This window comes from Dermacentor variabilis, chromosome 7 (genome assembly GCF_050947875.1).
Source record: "Dermacentor variabilis isolate Ectoservices chromosome 7, ASM5094787v1, whole genome shotgun sequence".
NCBI lineage: Eukaryota > Metazoa > Arthropoda > Arachnida > Ixodida > Ixodidae > Dermacentor > Dermacentor variabilis.
Window position 1 is genome coordinate 9,637,933 of NC_134574.1, and position 20,722 is coordinate 9,658,654.

A 20,722-nucleotide genomic window follows, 5' to 3' on the forward strand; every position below is an offset into this window, starting at 1 on the left:
TTCTAGCGCACCTTGACAGTAGACCATTGTCCCTCGACACGATTTTCACATGCCGCCGACAGAAGACATCGCAGGTGAAGGCGACAAAGGGACTTCTTCGGTTTTTGAAAGAGACTGGATTAGACAAGCGGCTGTGAGAGTGATGTCACGTACCAAGCCAGATTGATGGACTCCAACGGACGATGTGTGTGTGCTGTGCTATGTGCTCTCTCTCCCTCTCCCCCTTCCCCATCTTTAATCTCCCCCATCCCTCTCCCATGTGTAGGGTAGCAAACCGGTTAAGCTAAACTGGTTAACCTCCCTACCTTTCCTTCTCCACTTTTTCCTCCTCCTCCTCCTGTTTGACCCTTTGCCAATTTGTATTTTTATGAATGAATGCTCCAATTCCCCCACCCTTTCTGCTACCCTGCACTCTGTTGCAGTATTCCCATGCATAATCAGGGTTACAGGGCGGGTGTTCCATGTCCCTAAGATGTGTCTCTACAAACCCATAAACCATTAAGTTCTCCTGCCTTAGTTGTTCTTCGATTTCCTCCCATTTTAGCCTATTTCTGCCACCTTGCATGTTAATGAACCCTATGTCTGACTTAATTTGGCTCTTGCGCTTATTCCTGTCACCTCTCCTACAGTACCGATGTTCGCGTGTTTGTGGCTCCTGCCTCGAATCTTCCACGCCTACACTGCTTCTTTCAGGGCTCTGGGTCCCCCTAAAAAAGCTGTTGCCTGGCGACCCATCCTGCCCCCTATCCTTTTGCCAGTGGAACCACTGTAGTGAATACCATCCTGCACAAAAGGTCGGAAGCCGGTTCCGTACACGTCCCTGTTGACCTCCATCACGCTGTACCCGAGTCGTCCGCTCAGACTCCTAATGACCCGATTGGCCTCAACCACCCTCATTTCTACCTGGTAAGCCTGGCCCTGGACCTCTGGGATAGTGCATATGGTCACATGCACCCTCCTGGAGGCCTCTCTAAGCTTACTCAGCCCAGTCTCAATGTGCTTCTCGAGGTCCTGGCTTCTCCCCTTAAGCACGTCATTGAGCCCAGAATGCATAATGACCAAGCTGTCGCTCTCCGTGCTGACCCCAATTACTTCCCGCGCCTTGGTCATTGCTTCCGCCATACCCTTGCCCGCTTGCACCTCCACCTGTACTCGCCCGTCCGCCTTCACTCTCACCATCACGCCCTGTTCGGCCCTCCCCACATTGGAGTCCCCTATCACCAGGACCCTTCTACGTGCAAACCGTTCGACTGCAGCCTGTGCCTGCTGCCCCTCCCTTTGCGCCCGCTGGCGCCCCTGTGGCTGCAGCGTCGCCTCACTCGGGGCGCGTTGTGCAGCTTCACTATAACTACGCCGTTTCACCGGCGGCGAGCTGACGACGGCTTGCTTTGGCTCCCTGCCTCCCACTTCGCCTGTAGGGTCTACCCTACTTTCCGAGTTTTTGCCAACACTTTGTTGTCCTGACCCGACCTTCTCCGCTGCCCGCGTCTCCAGCGCGTCGAGCCGCCTTTCCAGTTCGGCGCTCCTTTCTTTTTCTGCCTCAAGCTCGGCCACGGTCCTTACTAACTGCGCGGCCTGGGCCGCCTCCACCTTGACAAAATTGTCAACTTTCGCCTGCAGTGCTGCTTCTCCTGTTCCTCCCTCAGTTCTGCCTTAAGCTCGTCGAACTTAGCCGCCCAATTCCCTTCCAGTTTTTGGACGGCTTCCCTGACGCCCTCGCACGACCTGCACGTGAAGCTAGACCCCTCCGCGTCTGCTAAATTCTGGAACTTAGTTTCGTCGAGGAAGCACCATCGCAGGCACTCGTCGCACTGCACTTGCTCCCCGTCCCCCGCGGCCTTCGCGTTCTTCGATTTCATCGCTAGGCCTACGTCCCGAGGCCCAACGAGGAACTTCGCCAAATCACTCAAGCAAAGCCGACCTCGACCGCTATCCCAAACTAAAATAAAGAATTGTCACTCCCTACCCCATGCAAGAATCTGAGGAGCTAGCTGAAATAATTAACGAAGCCTATCAATAGGTCCCTCCTACCAACTAGGCCTAACGGGGAGCCGCCAGACCTAGACAAAGCCGGTGCGTTTGCTACTCTTACCAAGAATTCAAAATTTGCGTCCCTACTCCATGCAACAGAAAATACTTCAAAACACTAGCTAATAAAGTTAAAAGGTACTTAGCTACGAACGAAGTCGCTGAAGCCTCGACCACAGGAGCGTCCGTACCGCCGTCCGCACCGTCCGCCACCAAGCCACGCCTCGATTGATTTTTCGCCCTCTCTGGCCATTTGTTGAACTTGAGAGTGTGCGGGGCCTGCTACGATTGCGTGTAGCATACGTACACATCTTACCCGATAGACGGTGAGGGTCTTGTACAAATATCCGCTGAAGAAGAAAAGACTACACCCTCACATGTGTTAAAACACATGCCAAACTTGAAAAAACAGACGTACAATGAACCTCCACACGTTAAAATAGCAAAAGCATCACTTAATAGTCGAAAACTATTGAAAACTTTGCAAGCGCCATGGCAAGCGCAAATCCGCCATTGCTGCTGATATTGATGTTGATCAGGCTGTCCCCTTGCGATCGAGTCGGCAAGCGCGTGGAAGCGCGTTTCTTTCATAGAGTTACTATACTAACTCTATGGTAATTTCCATGCTGGGACAACCGCTCCCATTGTAGCTCACGTAGACACTAGCGCCAGAGTTCCCTCTAGTAATTTTGTAGGAAACTCTATGGGCTGAGGCCATAGAGTTAGTAGAACAACTCTAGAGGAAAAGCTGGGCCGGAAAAGTGGAAACCTCTAGGGCGCCGCCCTGTTGCTACTGGTCAATGTGGCCAGCGCAATTACTATTGAAAGAGCTGAAAACAAGTACAGGTCACCTTATGCTTTGTCATCTAAAAACGCATACCTGATGGCTTTATGAAGGTGGTGCGTTAATATTAAGTTTACAGAAAGCGATCGCTAAGTTCGTGACTTATGTAAATCACGATGTATGCATTCATGCAATAAAGGATGACGCGAATTTCGGTTTCGAATCTGTTTTTTTGATACGTAGTAGTTTCGTACAGTTTAGGTTTGACATGCGATCGCGCGTCGACATCGGACGCTATGGCACACTCGTGCCTTATGTGCCACCGAAGCCCCGAAGTGCTCTCGCATATACCTTCACATGTAAGTAAACGAATGTATCTCCTTGTTGAGAATATCACGCGAGTAGGCAGCTCTTGTGGTGCATCACAATCGTTTGAGAAGCGTCACAGTAGAGCATTTTTCTACATGCGGAGCGGTGTTTTTATTTGCAGGTTTCCCTTCAGTAGGAAATTGCTGGACAGGCGGACCAGCGCACCGGAATTGTACTGGCGAAGCCACAAGCAACTCAAAGAATCTGTTTAATTGTTGCACTTTGAACAATCATGCTTCTACAAAGGCCACAGCAGAAAAACAGCCTGATGCCGACTATTTCTGCGCCACGAAGTAATCAAGAGGCGAGTGCCTAATGCGGACGAAATCGAGTGCATCGAGACTTAGAACGACAGAAAGCTGAGCTAGTTGGTAAGGATTCATTATGCAAAACAGAGGTGAGGCGTGCAGACAGGACACAAGAGTAGAGAAGTGGGCGGCGCCCGTGTTGTTTGCTTGTAAATACTCTACCCTTGTGTCCTGTCTGCACGCCTCACCTCCGTTTTGCATAACGAGTGCATCAACCCACATATTAATAGCGTAGGCGTTTTATTAACTGTGCAATATTTTCAACACTTCCTTGCATGCCATTTCATGTGGAATATCTTTTCTGGTCACAAATTTGTGCAGCGAATCTATTTGCATGATCGACTCCGGGCCTGTGGGACCGTTCACTTGCACTTGATGCTGAGTCTTTTACGTGTATCCATAAACTGCAGATATGCACATCAGATCGAAGCATTTCCAAAATTCAATTAATTTAGGCAACAGGCACATATGCAATACTGACATAATCTCAAATACCACTAAGCAGCTGGGACACATTTTTGTTGACCATACTCGCAGGTAAAATAAGTAGATCATGTGGATAGCTCCAGCTCATTTTCCTTAAATCAGTTTTCTCGCGCACCGATTATTTTGCTGTATAAGCAAGAGAACCCACCACGTTAGCGTAACGTATCTTGTACATCACACTAATATGTGCTTTAATTTACCAAGTTAGATGAGTTACTCTTATGGCTCATTCAGTCATATCACACTGCAAGCTGCATTCATCAATCTTCAATTGAATTTTGCAGATGTTAATGAAACATGTTTTCCTTTTATGCAGATATGCAATGGCAAGCCCTTCCGTGTGTTCCAAAGGTAAAATTTAAGCTCTAAATTAAAGAAGACATTTCTAGTCAGAAACAAGCAAAAATGGTGAATGCATAGTATCAGAAGCCCAAGGTACAGAAATTATGAGAAGTGTCGAATGATTTTAAGGAAAGAGTCGTATTAGAAAATGCAAGACTCTTTAGTGGAGGTCAAGCAAGTCAGTATAGGTAGAACACTCTGCAAAATTATGCGTGTTAGGGGATGTCAAACAATGGATCAGGAAATGCGTTGTTTTTCTGCAAAACAAAAGCTGATTGCCATTACATAAGTCACTTTAGCATGATGAGATTGCTGCTTGATAAATTCAGAAATAAACCAAAGAACAAGACACGGAAAAATAAAAAACAATTTAATGATGCTCTCTCTCCCCCACACTGGGATAAATAAAAACAAACACATCACATCTAATATGGACATATCAGACGCCTTGTGAAACACTAAAGGAAAAATTCAGTTTCAAGTTATGGCACTTGCCGCATAGATGTGGGGGGCCTTGCACTAATAGTGATAGTTACCACTGCATTTATAAATTGAAAGCATTCATGCAGACAAGGATGATTCTTTATATTTTTGGCTACCACTTCAAATGCCTCCACCAAGTGTTACCATGCTGCACGCAGCCATACTAAGGATCTTGCAGCAACACCTGCAGGTAAAAAGCAGAAGCAGTCAAAGTGCTGGTGTGTACTGGACATTATGTTTGAAAACTTTTAGGCAAGAAGAGTGCAAGAAGCAGACATAACAACTGCATTTATTTCCATAATTCCTCATTTGAATGGCCTTTTCTTTTTGCTTAAACAATGCCTACGCCTAGCCACAGCAGCTACCTCATACAGACTCCGCAAGCCAAGAGGCTGTGGAGGCAAATGCAGGTAAGAGGCAAGAAGCAATAGCACTGGTATCGACATTCATTTAATTTCTTTTTTTTTTCTTTCGTTTAGGCAGCCAGCACACCTCGAACAGCCACCTTGACTGCGGGTGTGTCACCCCAGCCGCCAAGGAAACATTTGAGGGAAAGCGACAGGCAATGTGAACAGCCACTTCTCCATGTAAACTATACTATTTCTCTCAGATGACTCCTACGCCTGGCCACGCCAGCACACTTGTGCACAAAGATGCCGCGCAGGCACGTGCAGTTCAGAGGCAAGAAGCAGTGGCACTGGTGTCGACATTCACCCAATTTCTTTTTCTTACACTGAGGCAGCCAGCACACCTCGAACAGCCACCTTGACTGCGGGTTTGTCAGTAGATTCCTGTTGTACATATGCTCATCAACTTCAGTAAACTTGAACTTGATAATAAACTTGAAGGCAAATGGGACATTGATGCATTGTTTTTTGAAAATTTATTAAACACATACAATATATGTTATACTTTGCAGTGCTACAGAGCGTATTTTGAAGCTTCCCCCTATATTTTTCACCTTTAATTACGTATGTGTTTTGTGGCCCTCAATGCAGTTCATGTTGTAGCAGCTGCTTTGTCTGTGTATCGCACACTGGCTTAAGCTCGTGATATCCACATACTTCTCTCACATATACAAAATAAAGTTCTATGTAGTCCTCAGTGTTACAACAAAAAATGAAAGTAAACAATCCGATCGTGGAATTGTGTTTATTACAGTGATTCCTATTAAAGTTACTGACAAGTTGAAAATTTCAACTGGTCAATCCGTCCATAGCCTCCTCTATTTTTCAAAAATAAAGGAGGCTATGATCCGTCATGGCAAGGAATTGTATGCATACATAAAAAAAAAAGAGGGGGGGTATGGGATTAGGGCGGTACGAAAAAATGTACCAACACCGTCCTCTAGACCCATTCCGTTAGGGTACCGTAACAAAGCGTATTATGCATAAAGTTCATACAACCAACTCTGATATCACTACACATGCCAGGCGACGTGAACTACATTTGCCATGACGCATTGGCGACTGCACCGGATGCCCTCCATATTATTCTCGTTAATCGTGCTCACTGCACCGAGGCAAAAGAAAGATAATGGCCGCAGGTGCCTTTAAAGTATCTCGACCTTGCGAGGCACTGCTGCGCGTGCCAGGGGAGCTGTCCGTGCGAACACTCCCTGGCACACACCTGCCTCGGCGGCCCCAACCTACGTACCGTTCTGCTTCGAGCTTTGATCCCCCCACTGTCCCTTGGGTGCCCTGCAGTTCCTGCGCCGCCTGCTTTATTATAATCTCAGGTGCTCTCCTGAGACTTCCGTTTGTCGGTTACATGTGCCCTACAGCTGGATCAGTACTTATAATAAAAAAAACACGATCTATCGTCGCGACGATAGATCGCGAAAGCGGCTTTTGCAACATACCGCGCCCGTGCGAAGAGCATTACGGAACGCCAACGAGGAATCTGACCACAGCTTCGAGCTCGTAACCTCGTCGAGTGACACTCCTGCAACAGGCGTGACCGCTGAAAACCGCATACCGCCGGAAACTTGAACAGGATCATCCCTCGGTTGCATAACTGCCACCTGTACGGCCAACATGGACCACACCCACACCGTCCCGCAACATAGAATAAAGAACCAACTTATAAAGCCCAAACACACGGCTGCACGCACACATCACGACACCACAAGCGAGACGCCATGCTGCGACGCTGCTACGGTTGCCGGATTAAAACTGACTACTGTCACCAAGTCTAGCAAGCGTTTCAGGAGCTGGCAACCGCGGCGCGTAGCAACATGGCGGCACTCTTGCGGTTCCCGATTTTAATGCATGGGCCCTATGGGTAGCTTGTCCTCTAGAGTCAGTATATTAACTCTATGGTTGAGGCAACGCTCATGAGCAATGTCATGAGAAACCCCGTAGACACTAGCGCCACATTTCTCTCTAGGGCATAGAGTTTCGTACTACATTACTGTTATAGTGAGAAACTCTATCACAGAACACCTATACAAAGTTAGAGAAGGGAAACTGTACCTTCCACAGTGCTACGGAAATAAGCGTAGCGCTGGCGTCGTGAACTAAAGTATGTGACCACGGGTGGCGCTGTACAACAGGAAACGGCCCTATGGGTAGGGCGTGATGGGGCGTGATGGTGGCGTGACAGGGCGTGATGGTGAGAGTGAAGGCGGACGGGCGAGTACAGGTGGAGGTGCAAGCGGGCAAGGGTATGGCGGAAGCAATGACCAAGGCGCGGGAAGTAATTGGGGTCAGCACGGAGAGCGACAGCTTGGTCATTATGCATTCTGGGCTCAATGACGTGCTTAAGGGGAGAAGCCAGGACCTCGAGAGGCACATTGAGACTGGGCTGAGTAAGCTTAGAGAGGCCTCCGGGAGGGTGCATGTGACCGTATGCACTATCCCAGAGGTCCAGGGCCAGGCTTACCAGGTAGAAAGGAGGGTGGTTGAGGCCAATCGGGTCATTAGGAGTCTGAGCGGACGACTCGGGTACAGCGTGATGGAGGTCAACAGGGACGTGTACGGAACCGGCTTCCGACCTTTTGTGCAGGATGGTATTCACTACAGTGGTGCCACTGGCAAAAGGATAGGGGGCAGGATGGGTCGCCAGGCAACAGCTTTTTTAGGGGGACCCAGAGCCCTGAAAGAAGCAGTGTAGGCGTGGAAGATTCGAGGCAGGAGCCACAAACACGCGAACATCGGTACTGTGGGAGAGGTGACAGGAATAAGCGCAAGAGCCAAATTAAGTCAGACATAGGGTTCATTAACATGCAAGGTGGCAGAAATAGGCTAAAATGGGAGGAAATCGAAGAACAACTAAGGCAGGAGAACTTAATGGTTTATGGGTTTGTAGAGACACATCTTAGGGACATGGAACAACCACCCTGTAACCCTGATTATGCATGGGAATACTGCAACAGAGTGCAGGGTAGCAGAAAGGGTGGGGGAATTGGAGCATTCATTCATAAAAATACAAATTGGCAAAGGGTCAAACTGGAATGCAAGGAGTATTTATGGCTAGAAGGAAAAGTAGCAGGGGCGAAAACACTTCTGGGCTTTGTATACCTTTGGACAGGATCAAATGCTAAAGAGGAAAACAAAAAAAAATGTTGGACTGTATAGCAGCGGACATCAATGAGCTAGGAAAAGGATGTGAAGTAATTGTATTAGGAGACATGAATGCGCATGTTGAAGATATGGATGGGTACACAGACTCCACAGGTAACATGCTGCTGGATATGTGTGAGAGGCTTAACTTAGTTGTCTGTAACTCTACTGAAAAGTGTGACGGGATCATAACATGGGAGGTAGGGGGTCGACACTCGACAATAGATTATGCGTTGATGTCACATAGGATGTACGATAGATTAGGAGCCATGATTATAGATGAACAGGACTCCAGAAGTATAGGTAGCGACCACAAACGTATCAAGTTGAGTTTTAAGAGGGAAACTAAAGCACGAACGACGCGCGAGGAAACGCCAGATGTGATTTTTTACTCAGAAGACGAAGTGGAAATAGCGGCCAAACAAATTGAAGAGGAAATATCAGAGAGTACTGAAACTGATTGGACTTACCCAAAGTTAATGAGACTATTTGAGCGTGAGCTAGGTAAGGCGCGAGTCAGGAAAACAAGGCAAGGGATACGAAAACTCAAGAGCTGGTGGGATGAAGAGGTTAAGAAGGCCATAAAGAAACGTCAGGAAGCCTCCAGGGAACACAGGTATTCCAAAAGTAAGGGAGAACCTGAAGCAGAAGTAGAGAGCAAATGGGTAAACAACATAAAATGCAAAAGGGAAGCATCTTATTTGATCAACGAGAAAATCAAGACAAAAGGATCCCAATGGCTGTCAAAAATAAGCAATAAAAAAGATAAACAGGCAGCTAGAAAATTCTGGCAACATCTGAACTCCTTGGGTAATAGGACAAGCCTAGAGCAGAGGCATATAGTAACAGCTCAAGGTACTCGGTTAGAAGGAGAGGCGGCAATGGAGCATATAGGAACCATGATGAGGGGAAAATTTACAGAACAGACAAATGGTACATGCAGTACGTCGGAGAGGGATAGCCCGATCAACCCACTGCTTTCGCTTGGACAAAAAGAGTGGGAAAGGGCGGAGAAGAGGGTACCAAGTAGCACATCGGCAGGCCCCGATGGTATTCCAATTATGTTAATAAAGAAATTGGGCCCGAAATCTAAGAAAGCATTGAGGGAGGTGGTGAGCAAAATGCTAGTGGATGGTAAAGTACCTGACGAATGGAGGCTAAGTAGGATGAGAATGATATATAAGGGAAAGGGGGACAAAGCTGACATAAATAACTACCGGCCTATAACAGTGACGTCAGTGGTTTACAGGGTGGTTATGCAGATTATAAAGGACAGACTGCAGGCATGGATAGAGAACGAGGGGGTACTTGGAGAGCTACAAAATGGGTTCCGGAAGCATAGGAGGCTAGAGGACAATCTGTTCTCGCTAACACAGTGCATTGAAATAGCTGAAAAGGAACACAGACCCCTATGGCTGGCTTTTTTTGGACATCAAGGGAGCCTATGACAGTGTACTTCAAGAGGGCTTGTGGGGCATTCTGGAAATTTTAGGAGTGCAAGATGGAGTAACCAATTTCTTAAAAGATATCTATAAAGGTAACCGGGTGATTATACAATGGGAAAAGCAGGTTTCGGAGCCTGTGATGATTCGGCGGGGGCTTAGGCAGGGGTGCCCATTGTCACCTCTGATGTTTATGCTGTACCTACAAGGTCTAGAGGCCAAAATACAGCAAAGTGGACTCGGCTTCAACCTATCATTTCTCAAGCAAGGAAAATTGATTGAACAGTCATTACCAGGACTGATGTACGCGGATGATATTGTATTAATGGCTGACAATGCAGAAGATCTGCAGGAATTAATGGACATATGTGGTACAGAAGGAGACAGGTTGGGCTTGAGGTTTAGCAAAGAAAAATCAGCAGTCATGATTTTTAATGGTAACAGTTGCGGCGAGCATAAGATACAGGAGGCCACGCTGGAGATAGTCGATAAATACAAGTACCTTGGGGTGTGGATAAATAATGGCATTGAGTATCTGACAGAGTACGAAAAATATCTAACGACTAAAGGTAACAGAAGTGCAGCGATTATGAAGAGTAGGGCACTGTGGAACTACAATAGGTACGAGGTAGTACGAGGGATATGGAAGGGGGTAATGGTACCAGGCCTGACTTTTGCCAATGCAGTTCTATGTATTAGAACAGAGACCCGGCAACAGTTGGAAATTAGGCAACGTGGTGTGGGTAGGCTCGCTCTGGGAGCACATGGCAAGACACCAAATCTTGGAGTGCAGGGGGATCTGGGATGGTCTTCTTTCGAGGGCAGAGAGGCTAGTAGCAAGATAGCATTTGAGGAGCGATTGAGAAAAATGGGGGAAATTCGGTGGGCTAGGAAGGTTTTCAGTTACTTATACACGAGGAATGTTGACACGAGGTGGAGGAAGCGAACTAGAAAATTGACAAGCAAATACTTGGGCAGTAGCGGGGGAACAAGTAAGGAATCATCTGTCAAGAAAAAGGTTAAGGAGGCAGAGAGGGGTATGTGGAGTACAGAGATGCAAACCAAATCGGCATTGGAGACATACAGGACGTTTAAGCAAGAAATAGCCAAAGAAAATATTTACGATAACTCTAAGGGAAGCTCATTGTTGTTCGAAGCCAGGACAGGTGTACTGAGGACTAAAACGTACCGAGCCAGATACCAGGAGATAGATTTGGTGTGCGAGGCGTGTAGAGAGGAGGAGGAAACGGCGGAACACGTGATACTTGCTTGTAAACAACTTCACCCTGCAGTTGAATCTAACGGGGAACTATTCAAAGCCTTGGGTTTTAAAGACAGTGAAAGTAGAATAGACTTTGAACAGGTAGAAATAACTAAACGGAGGCTATCTGATTGGTGGACAATATCAACGCAAAAGTAAAGGAGTAAATACATAGGTATGCATGCATATAGAACCATTAAAGGCTAGGTGGCGCGCGCCGCCGCCGCCCGATAAAGCCCCTCAATCTTCCAAAGTAGCGCCATTCGCTTCCCTCCTCCTCCGCTCGGCGCGGCCTCGACGGTGGCGCCGCCGGTGGTGGGCCTGCCGTAGCAGACGACGGCTAACACGCTACGGGAGGAAATCCACAGAAAAGTTCGCTCGAGCCCTGCGGAGCAGTTTTTTCAATCGAGATCTTTGTTCGTCAGTCGGTAACTGGCCTTTAGAATTTCGTCTTGGAATTGCGGAAGAAATAGAGAAAATTACCATTATTCAAGGCGTATTTAAGGCGTAAAGCGCGCGACGTTGAGAGCTCGTGTTGCTGAAACACGACGCAAGCACGCGGTGTACTCAAACACGCGCGTAATTACCAAAGTTTCAGGTGTTGACAGCGTTAAAGTATGTGTACGTGGTTTCGTAGGGTCATTCATGTACCTGCAGGACACTTTTGTTCGGTCGGCGCATGAGAGATTCCGGCTGTGTGCGGTCAGCAATGCCTGGCAACAGGGCCGTTTTTTTCATTGCGGGTTGCTTTGGTAATCGTGACGATATAGTGTTTTTTTTTACAAGTACTGCTCCAGGAAGGCACATGTAATGGCTAACGGAGGCCTCTGAAGAGCACGTAACATTACACTAATGCAGGCGTCGCAGGGAGTGTTCGCATACAAAATTGGCTGTCCGCGATCTTATACCCCCTTGGCATGCACAGGCTTCGGCGAGCCCCATCCAGCCCTGGTTCTAGCTTTGGTGTTCCCGTTGCCGCTTTGGTGCCCTGGAGGCGCCGTCAATAATACGAAATAATGACAAGTTGTAACAACTAGTAAATAAGATTTATTGAAGAAATACAATCGCGCCGAGGCGCCAACTTCTAAAGCAGCGCTAGCGCGCGAGTATTATGAAACGCCAACGGGGAATTTACCGGCCCACGTACGACTCTACGATCAAAGTGCACGTTAAACATCCCCAGGCGAGCTAGATAAAGTTATCCGGAGCCATCCACTACAACCTTTTAGCTTTAGTCGCTTCGGAACGTTAAAAAAGTTGATCACCACAAACCAAATCAATACATCCGGGCGTACATTCGAAGCTAAGACTGCATCGTAAGTCATAGTGAGCCTTGCAAAAGCGTCGAGAATGTGCGAACTTCTGGTGGAGCTCAAAACACACCCTGAATAAAGTCGCTTTTATGTCACAGGCCAGCTGCAGATGCGTGCATTTCACCGCAAGACGAAACTACATGAAACAAAGAGAGCACATTCGAAAAAAAAAGAAAGTCAGACAACGCGCTAAAAACCACGCAGAGCATGAACACACACTTTTTCGAAGCGGAAGGCGTGAACTAGGCTCAAAATCAGAGGTTGTGAGTAGCCGTGGCCCTTACTTCATTAAGCCGTGCGTTCTTTGCCACTTCCTCGAAGTCAGCGCGCCCGATCCTGCGACTCCACACTTCTTTTTGCGCTGCGTTCGCCGGACGGCAAAGCAAAAAACTTTTTGCCCTCGCTGTGTCTGTTGCGGCAACCGAAGGCGCAGCAGCATGGCATCGCAATTATGTTCTCGGCCCTGCACATTGTATTACGCTAACGCACTCCGTCAGTCCGCCTGCCGTACTTTCGTCGCGCAGGCCCAACAATGGAGGTCGGTGCGCTGGAAAGAAAAAATATACAAAAGCGCGGCGCCTGCTCCGCGCTGGAAAGAAAAAAATATACAAAAGCGCGGCGCCTGCTTCCACGTGACACAGATTAGCCAATGGGGGAGCGGAGGAGGCTGGGGAAACAGGAGGCGTGGAGGAGGAGGCACCAGGGTGAGCGGGGTGTCGGAAAGATCTAAGAATGGCGCTACTTTTGAAAAATTGAGGGGCTTTACCGCCCGATTCAAAGGGTTGAGCCACAATCATCCATCCATCCATCCATCCGTGTTTCAGCGTAAGCGCGCAAGTGGAGTTACTGTAATTTGGTCGAATACTTTAATTTGTGCTTTTTCTGCTAGGGGCGCTAAACATTCTGAATTTTTTACTTTACACAAACCATTGACATAAACAGTCGAGGTGTCTAAGGATGTTTCTTTACCTCAGGCAAATAGGCAGTTGGTTTTTTTTAAATTTGATTGTTGAAGCTGCTTTTTAGTCATAGCGTCAAGGTTTTTGTACTTCATTAACCACCGACAGCCGACAGCCTATTGGCATCGATGTGTTTCCTGGCCGTTGGCGTTCGAATACTACGGCGCTAAAACATTTTCGAAAGCATGCTGGTTTCGTCTGCGAGTCATTACATAGACTTGCTGTAAAGAGGTCTACGCTTGGCAAATAATAGTGCCTCATTATGTTTAGGCGTTGATTATCATAATGAATGCGGCGGAGGTTGAGGAAGTACGCTTGAAGGTACGTTTTTATGCCGTTGATCTCCATAACACCGTAACTACGCAAACCGATGTCACAGAACACCCGATGCATCATTGTGTGCTCTCCGTCATCGCTTGTTTGCTGTACGCCTACTAATTCTTCATTTCTTCTTCAAGTGTTGTATCCTCCTTTTGTCCTTGTTCTCTTGTGCTTCACTTACAGTATGTCGTTCCGTCAGCTGTAATGCGCATTTGCAAAACCAATACGTTTGATAAGACGCAGTGGTTATGATAATTTCACTACACATGTAATAAGCTGGCACATATGGTTCAGATGCAGATACCTGTATGCGGAGTTGCACGACGTTGATGCGGAGATTAGGATAATTATGACACCCGTAAGGAAGAGGCAGCTGACGGCCGTAAGCTGTTGCGTTCTTTCCGCCAAACTACCCGGCCTGGTAGTGCTGTAAAGATGCTGTATAAAAGTGACACGCGGTGACAGGGAAATTATTATACTTAGCAGCCGACCGTACGTTTTGTAGCTTAGGTCTTCTTTCTTGTGCGTTTGTGGTACCCTTATTATGAGCCATTTCTTGACTATGTTCTTGACTATGTAACCGCGTTTGTGTGGATGCGTAGACATGTGCTTTTTGTTGTACTTGTAAAATGAAAATAAAATGTTTTCAGGCTTACTCAATCTTTGGTGTCGTATACGTTTATTCCAGTCGAGGCCATCGTGCCACCTGGAAACCGCATTATGTCAGTAGCCCTACACGAAATGCAACAGCTGGAGCGCGGCGGCACAACTCGGGGTAACGGCGGCGTAATAAACGAAAAACCGCTCGGGATGCCCTTAAAAGTCAGTTCAGAATGTGCCTTAACTCGATATGACTCAGCGCTACATGTATTTTGCTGCGCCTCGATCGTGCTCCCGCCAGTTTGGTTGCTGTGTGGCAAGTGTAGCGCCTACATATATATTTAGGCGCTAGGTTTGCCACATAGCAACTAAACTGGCGGGAGCACGATCGAGGCGCAGCAGCCAGAAACCCAGTAAAGCCCACAGAACACCTGGTAAAACGGCCATCCTGTGCAAAACCCCGTTTCCGTTTCCGGTTGTACAGCGCCACCTGTGGTCGCATACAACTTCACCCTGCAGTTGAATCTAACGGGGAACTATTCAAAGCCTTGGGTTTTAAAGACAGTGAAAGTAGAATAGACTTTGAACAGGTAGAAATAACTAAACGGAGGCTATCTGATTGGTGGACAATATCAACGCAAAAGTAAAGGAGTAAATACATAGGTATGCATGCATATAGAACCATTAAAGGCTAGGTGGCGCGCGCCGCCGCCGCCCGATTCAAAGGGTTGAGCCACAATCATCCATCCATCCATCCATCCATTTATCCGGAAACGGGGTTTTGCACAGTATGGTCGCTTTACCTACTGGGATCTGGCTGATGCGCATCGATCGTGCTCCCGCCAGTTAGGTTGCTGTGTGGCAAACGTAGCGCCTACATATGTATGTAGGCGCTACGTTTGCCACACAGCAACCAAACTGGCGGGAGCACGATCAAGGCGCAGCAGAATATATGTAGCGCTGAGTCATGTCGAGTTAAGGCACACTCTGAACTGACTTTTAAGGGCATCTCGAGCGGTTTTTCGTTTATTACGCCGCCGTTACCCCGAGTTGTGCCGCCGCGCTCCAGCTGTTTCATTTCGTGTAGGGCTACTGACAGAGTGCGGTTTCCAGGTGGCACGATGGCCTCGACTGGAATAAACGCACACACCAAAGATTGAGTAAGCTTGAAAATATTTTATTTGCATTTTACAAGTACAACAAAAAGCACACGTCTACGGATCCACACAAACGCGGTTACATAGTCAAGAACAGTCAAGAAATGGCTCATTAATAAGGGTAGCACAGACGCGCAAGAAAGAAGACCTAAGCTACAAAACGTACAATCGGCTGCTAAACATAACTTCCCTGTCACCGCGTGTCACTTTTATACAGCATCTTTAGAGCACTACCAGGCCGGGTAATTTGGCGAAAAGAACACGACAGCTTACGGCCGTCAGCTGCCTCTTCCTTACGGGTGTCATAATTATCCTAATCTCCGCATCAACGTCGTGCAAGTCCGCATACAGGTATCTGCATCTGAACCACATGTGCCAGCTTAATACATGTGTAGTGAAATTATGATAACCACTGCGTCTTATCAAACGTATTGGTTTTGCAAATGCGCATTACAGCTGACGGAACGACATACTGTAATTGAAGCACAAGAGAACAAGGACAAAAGGAGGATGCAACACTTGAAGAAGAAGTGAAGAATTAGTAGGCGTACAGCAAACAAGCGATGACGGAGAACACACAATGATGCATCGGGTGTTCTGTGACATCGGTTTGCGTACTTACGGTGTTATGGAGATCAACGGCATAAAAACGTACCTTCAAGCGTATTCCGTCAACCTCCGCCGCATTCATTATGATAATCAACGCCTAAACAAAATGAGGCACTATTTTTTGCCAAGAGTAGACCTCTTTACAGCAAGTCTGTGTAATGACTCGCAGACGAAACCAGCATGCTTTCGAAAATGTTTTACCGCCGTAGTATTCGAACGCCAACGGCCAGGAAACACATCGATACCAATAGGCTGTCGGCCGTCGGTGGTTAATCAAGTACAAAAACCTTGACACTATGACTAAAAAGCAGCTTCAACAATCAAATTAAAAAAAAGAATCAACTGCCTATTTGCCTGAGGTAAAAAAACATCCTTAGGCACCTCGATTATTCATGTCAATGGTTTGTGTAAATTTAAAAAATCAGCATGTTCAGCGCCCCTAGCAGAGAAAGCACCAACTAAAGTATTCTCCCAAATTACAGTAGCTCCACTTGCGCGCTTACGCTGAAACGCGCCTCGATTGATTTTTCGCCCTCTGTGGCCATTTGTTGAACTTGAGAGTGTGCGGGGCCTGACTCTATGCTCTAGGGTATTTACTTAGAAACTCTATGCGCTCTACCGTAGGTTAACGGGCAAGCCTGCTGGGTGTGCGAAAACATTTGTGTGCGATTTTACGAAGTTTAGCCTGCAGTCCATTGATACTGACGGCAGCTGGTGCTGTTCCATCGCTGCACGATAATGGGCATCAACTTCGACGGCCCGACCGACGAGGGGCCGGGCTTTGTGGGCATCAAGTTCTGTCAGGAGTGGTGAGCACCGTCACTGAATCGCGCCGTTTATAACTCTGACAGTCTGTCATTTTTATTCGCTCTTCTCGCAGCAACAACATGCTCTACCCGAAGGAGGACAAGGAGAACCGTGTCTTGCTGTACGCGGTGAGTTGGCAGACTCCACAGAGTTGGGTTTCTCAGACGCTTTTCGAGAGAAAAATTCTGGAAAAAGAAATATGGAGATCCCACGCACTGTGGGAATCGATGTAAGCGAAGCTTCCCGTGCTGGATGCTTTGATTGACAATAATTAGCGGTGCTGTTGACGGCTAAACCTTAATTTCTTCAACGTTGAGGCTAACACGAGCGGTGAGTTGATGTTAAACGTTACCTTGCGTGCACCACTGCTGTTCGTCTGTGTACTACAGAGAGCACACAAGGAGAGATGTTTGCTTGAGGCGTTGTTGTGCGCCATATTTTATAACCTCTGAGAGGTTTGAGCGTTGTCATATATACATCGCATTGTGGCAGAAGTATTAAACTTGAATGGGATTATGGGGCTGTACGTGCCAAAACCACACTCCGATTATGAGGCACGCTGTAGTGGCGGACTCCGGATTAATTTTGACACCATGATGTTCTTTAACGTGTCCCAAAATCTAAATGCACGTGTGTTTTCTATTTTGCACCCGTCGAAATGGGACAGTTTGCAAAAATACTGTTGCGCATGCGCGAACACGGCTGTCATGTGTGTCCTCTGCATGGTTAGATACGAGAAGACGACGAACAGCCAACGCAGCCCTCGCACGCCTTGTGACACCGGTTTGTGGTGGTATTTTCGTGACAAGGCTGGCTAGTTGTATTGCGTATTGTGTACAAATTGCTTCACGAGCAAACGGAACACGAGTTTATTTCGGTTTTGTCCGGGACGAGCTATTCAGCGAGGAATGCAGCATGGATGACTGGAGATGCCGTGTTAGCACACAACTTGTTCGCTCCTCGCAGAGCCGGTTCTCATCCCACTGCTTGCGGCTACTGAATTGTGTTATGCCAGCACTGCGAGCTTATTTTGGGCTCAAGCTTCGAGACGCTCTTAAACACAGCCACATTTTGCCGGAAATGTGGAAACCTCAGCCACATTTTGCCAGAAATGTGGAAACCTCAAGATGGACAAGGACGGACAGAGCTTGTGAAATCGCAGTTGCACTACTCAGTTGTCGCTGACATGTAATTACATTAAATATTATAAAGTGATGTCGAAAGAGCGCCTCATATGACAATCAGCACCCGGCAGTATGCCACCGAAGTGTTAGAAACACACCATCGAGGGCATTTAGTGTTAGTGTCGCTGACGAGCAGCACGCTGCGACCACCATGCAACGGAATTCGCCCGGTTTGCTCTTTTCTGCAGATGGTGTACAGATATTCAAATGTATTTTTCATTTAGCCTCTTAATATTCGAGCATGTGTTAAAGAGTTTGCAAAAAACTGTGCGTTCAATTGCTAGCAGGAGCTTCTTCGTAACCGGCGACACCTACGGCCAGAGAGCTAGGCCTACCGTACATCTTCATCGGTGGTAGTTATTGCATACAGTCGAGAGAATGGTGTGCTGTTCGATACTTTCTCGTATTTACCATATGCGAGAAAAGACTGTCGTAATAAGACAAACAGCTCCATGAAACTTTGCTTTGTTGCAGATGGGCCATATTAGTACTGTAAGCTCTCCTAAGCGCAGCATCACGCTTTGTGCTTGCTGAAGCCGGTAGGCATCGCTCCTTATTGTCGAAGCAGCACAGCCGACGGCGCTTGCAGTGAAAACGTCGCGAGTCATAAAACATTTATTCTCGCCGGCATTTTAGCATCTGGACAGTTATGTCGCGGTTAAATGAACACAGAGTTGGTTGTCTCTATACTCTGTCGGCAGCAAAGAGCAAATAAGGCAAGCCACCTTGCACGGTGGTCACTGCGCACGGCCAGTCTGCGAAACCAAGTGTGCACATTCGGCGACAAATCGGCAATGTGTTTCGACGACATGCTTTCCACTTTTTGTTGAAATAGTGCACGCCGCTCGCATCAGTCCCGTGCTGGCATCAGCAGCCTCCGAATGTACAATATTTTTACTATAATCTTCCTTCAGTTCCGAGCCTCGATGAGCCATGACATCAACCTCCAATTTTTCTAGGCGTACCTAGAGAAATTGGAGGTTGATGACATGTACGAAAACTGGAACGGAGTGACAGCGTCTTCAATTATTTTTGCTGCAGTCAACACACTCGGTTGCCGCGTCAGAGGCCAGACAGAAGCTGAGAAACGAAACTCACTTTCTAACTGCATGCTCTCGCACGCACAGCGCTGCAGCTTTGCCTGTTGTGCGCCAGATGGCGCTCACTATTTTGCAAACCATCCATTGGGATCAAATCCACGACCTCTAGCAATGCCATAGCTGCAAAGCTAATACGGTGGGCACAGAAGTGTTCATTTGACGGTCGACCGCTTCTCACATCACCTTCCCCCCCTCTCTTAAATGGAAACTGTCTCGTCTCCTCCCTCTCCTCGTTCTCCTCTCTACAGTTTTATCTGTGTCCCCTCTGACCTTGCACGTCAGTAAAAAGGGAAGCACTGAAGTTTCTGCAATGCTTCTGAGGGGAGTCACGGATAATTACAGCTGTCAAGCGGCTAATGTGGCGACGGCCAGGGAGCTCCAGAGGGCATTGTGCACATTTGACGCCTGTCACCTATATACACGCTCTGAACTACCCTCCAACGCAGTGTGTGCGACAGCAGCAGCCACAGCAGTGGGAAAGTCGAAGGAAGAGTCAAAGAAAGCTTCGCTTTAAAAGGAAGTTTCAAAATGCCAATGTAGTAGACACCTTCATTATCTCTAATTGATGCTGGTGACCTTGGGCCCAAGAGAACATGTGACATGTGGTGCGTTTGAGCTTCTGTACTTACAGGCAGGCGCAGCCTCATGGGGGAGAGCAGATCAAGCTGTTCTGTACACCTTTAAGCGCCATCATGCCTGTACTGTGCAGTCATTCTGCTGTTTTGCTAGCCGAATAGCACCGTAAGCAAATCGGCCCAATATCATGGTCAAGATCAGCAGAGAACCTGCTGTGATGGCTTAGCAGCTTTGGCGTTGCGCAGCTAAGCACGAGGTTGCGAGATCAAATCTCGGCTGCAACGACCGCATTTTGCAGGGGGTGAAATGTGTCCCGCACATTGGGGGCACGTTGAAGATTCCCTGGTTGTCAGAAATTAACCTGGAGACCCCCCCCCCCCCCACCCCACTATGGCATTCTTCATAATCAGATCATGGTTTTGTTACCTAAAACCCCAGAATTCAGTTTGAAATAAGCAGTGAGGCCAGCCTTTCGCTGGCATTTGAGCCTTTCAACCATGCGGTTCACAGATGTGTGATAAGCTGATCTTGAAGCTTCGACAAGTTGTTGGCTTAGCCCACTGCCATACTATTAGCACAAAGCCACTCGTTCAGAGCGCATGACGTGATCGGTGCGTGTGTCTTGTGTTTTTCACGCTAGCCTTCTGTGAGGGTGATAAGCCTTTACATCCTGTCGCTATCACATTAATCTCTCCTTTTGAGTACTTCAATTTTCTTCACTTAGTACTTGCCTTACTCTGTGTGTCTGATTATTGGCAACTCTGGAATCCATTACTTGTTCTGGCAACACTGTCCAAATAAACAAAGATATGACGTCGACACTCGTGGCTGCTCTTTCACTTGGTGCTGCGTTCATATGCTTCTTGTTCATGGTGTCGAATCAAAAGGTTTCATTGAAGCCGAAAGGGTTCTTGCTGCCAATTACTTTATTTTGATCATTCGTGAGGATTTCAACGACGAAACTGGGGAAATAGTTGCGCTGTGCGTGCCAACATTTGGCTTGCCCATCAGAATTTTTTCTTTAAAGACA

General features: G+C 47.4%; 1 protein-coding gene and 2 long non-coding RNA genes across 5 annotated transcripts in view; 2 read left to right on the forward strand and 1 right to left on the reverse strand.

Annotated features, from left to right (window-relative positions):
• Positions 1–4,670: 4,670 nt before the first annotated feature.
• On the reverse strand, positions 4,671–7,011 carry LOC142587308 (uncharacterized). The gene is made up of 2 exons (XR_012829448.1): positions 6,662–7,011; positions 4,671–4,984 (listed from the first exon to the last, which is right to left on the reverse strand). It is a non-coding gene; the product is annotated as an uncharacterized LOC142587308 (long non-coding RNA).
• Positions 4,918–5,658, forward strand: LOC142587307 (uncharacterized). The gene is made up of 2 exons (XR_012829447.1): positions 4,918–5,210; positions 5,280–5,658. It is a non-coding gene; the product is annotated as an uncharacterized LOC142587307 (long non-coding RNA).
• Positions 7,012–16,588: 9,577 nt separating the features above from the next.
• Polr2I (RNA polymerase II subunit RpII15) overlaps positions 16,589–20,722 on the forward strand; it is a 119,361-nt gene continuing 115,227 nt past the window's right edge. For 2 of the 3 annotated variants that reach the window (XM_075698203.1, XM_075698204.1), the window contains exons 1-2: positions 16,589–16,834; positions 16,906–16,960. In XM_075698203.1, the coding sequence (XP_075554318.1) occupies positions 16,764–16,834; positions 16,906–16,960 (126 nt within the window). In that variant the 5' untranslated portion in view covers positions 16,589–16,763. The remainder of the gene's footprint in view (positions 16,835–16,905; positions 16,961–20,722) is intronic. The other variant, XM_075698202.1, reaches the window with a different exon arrangement.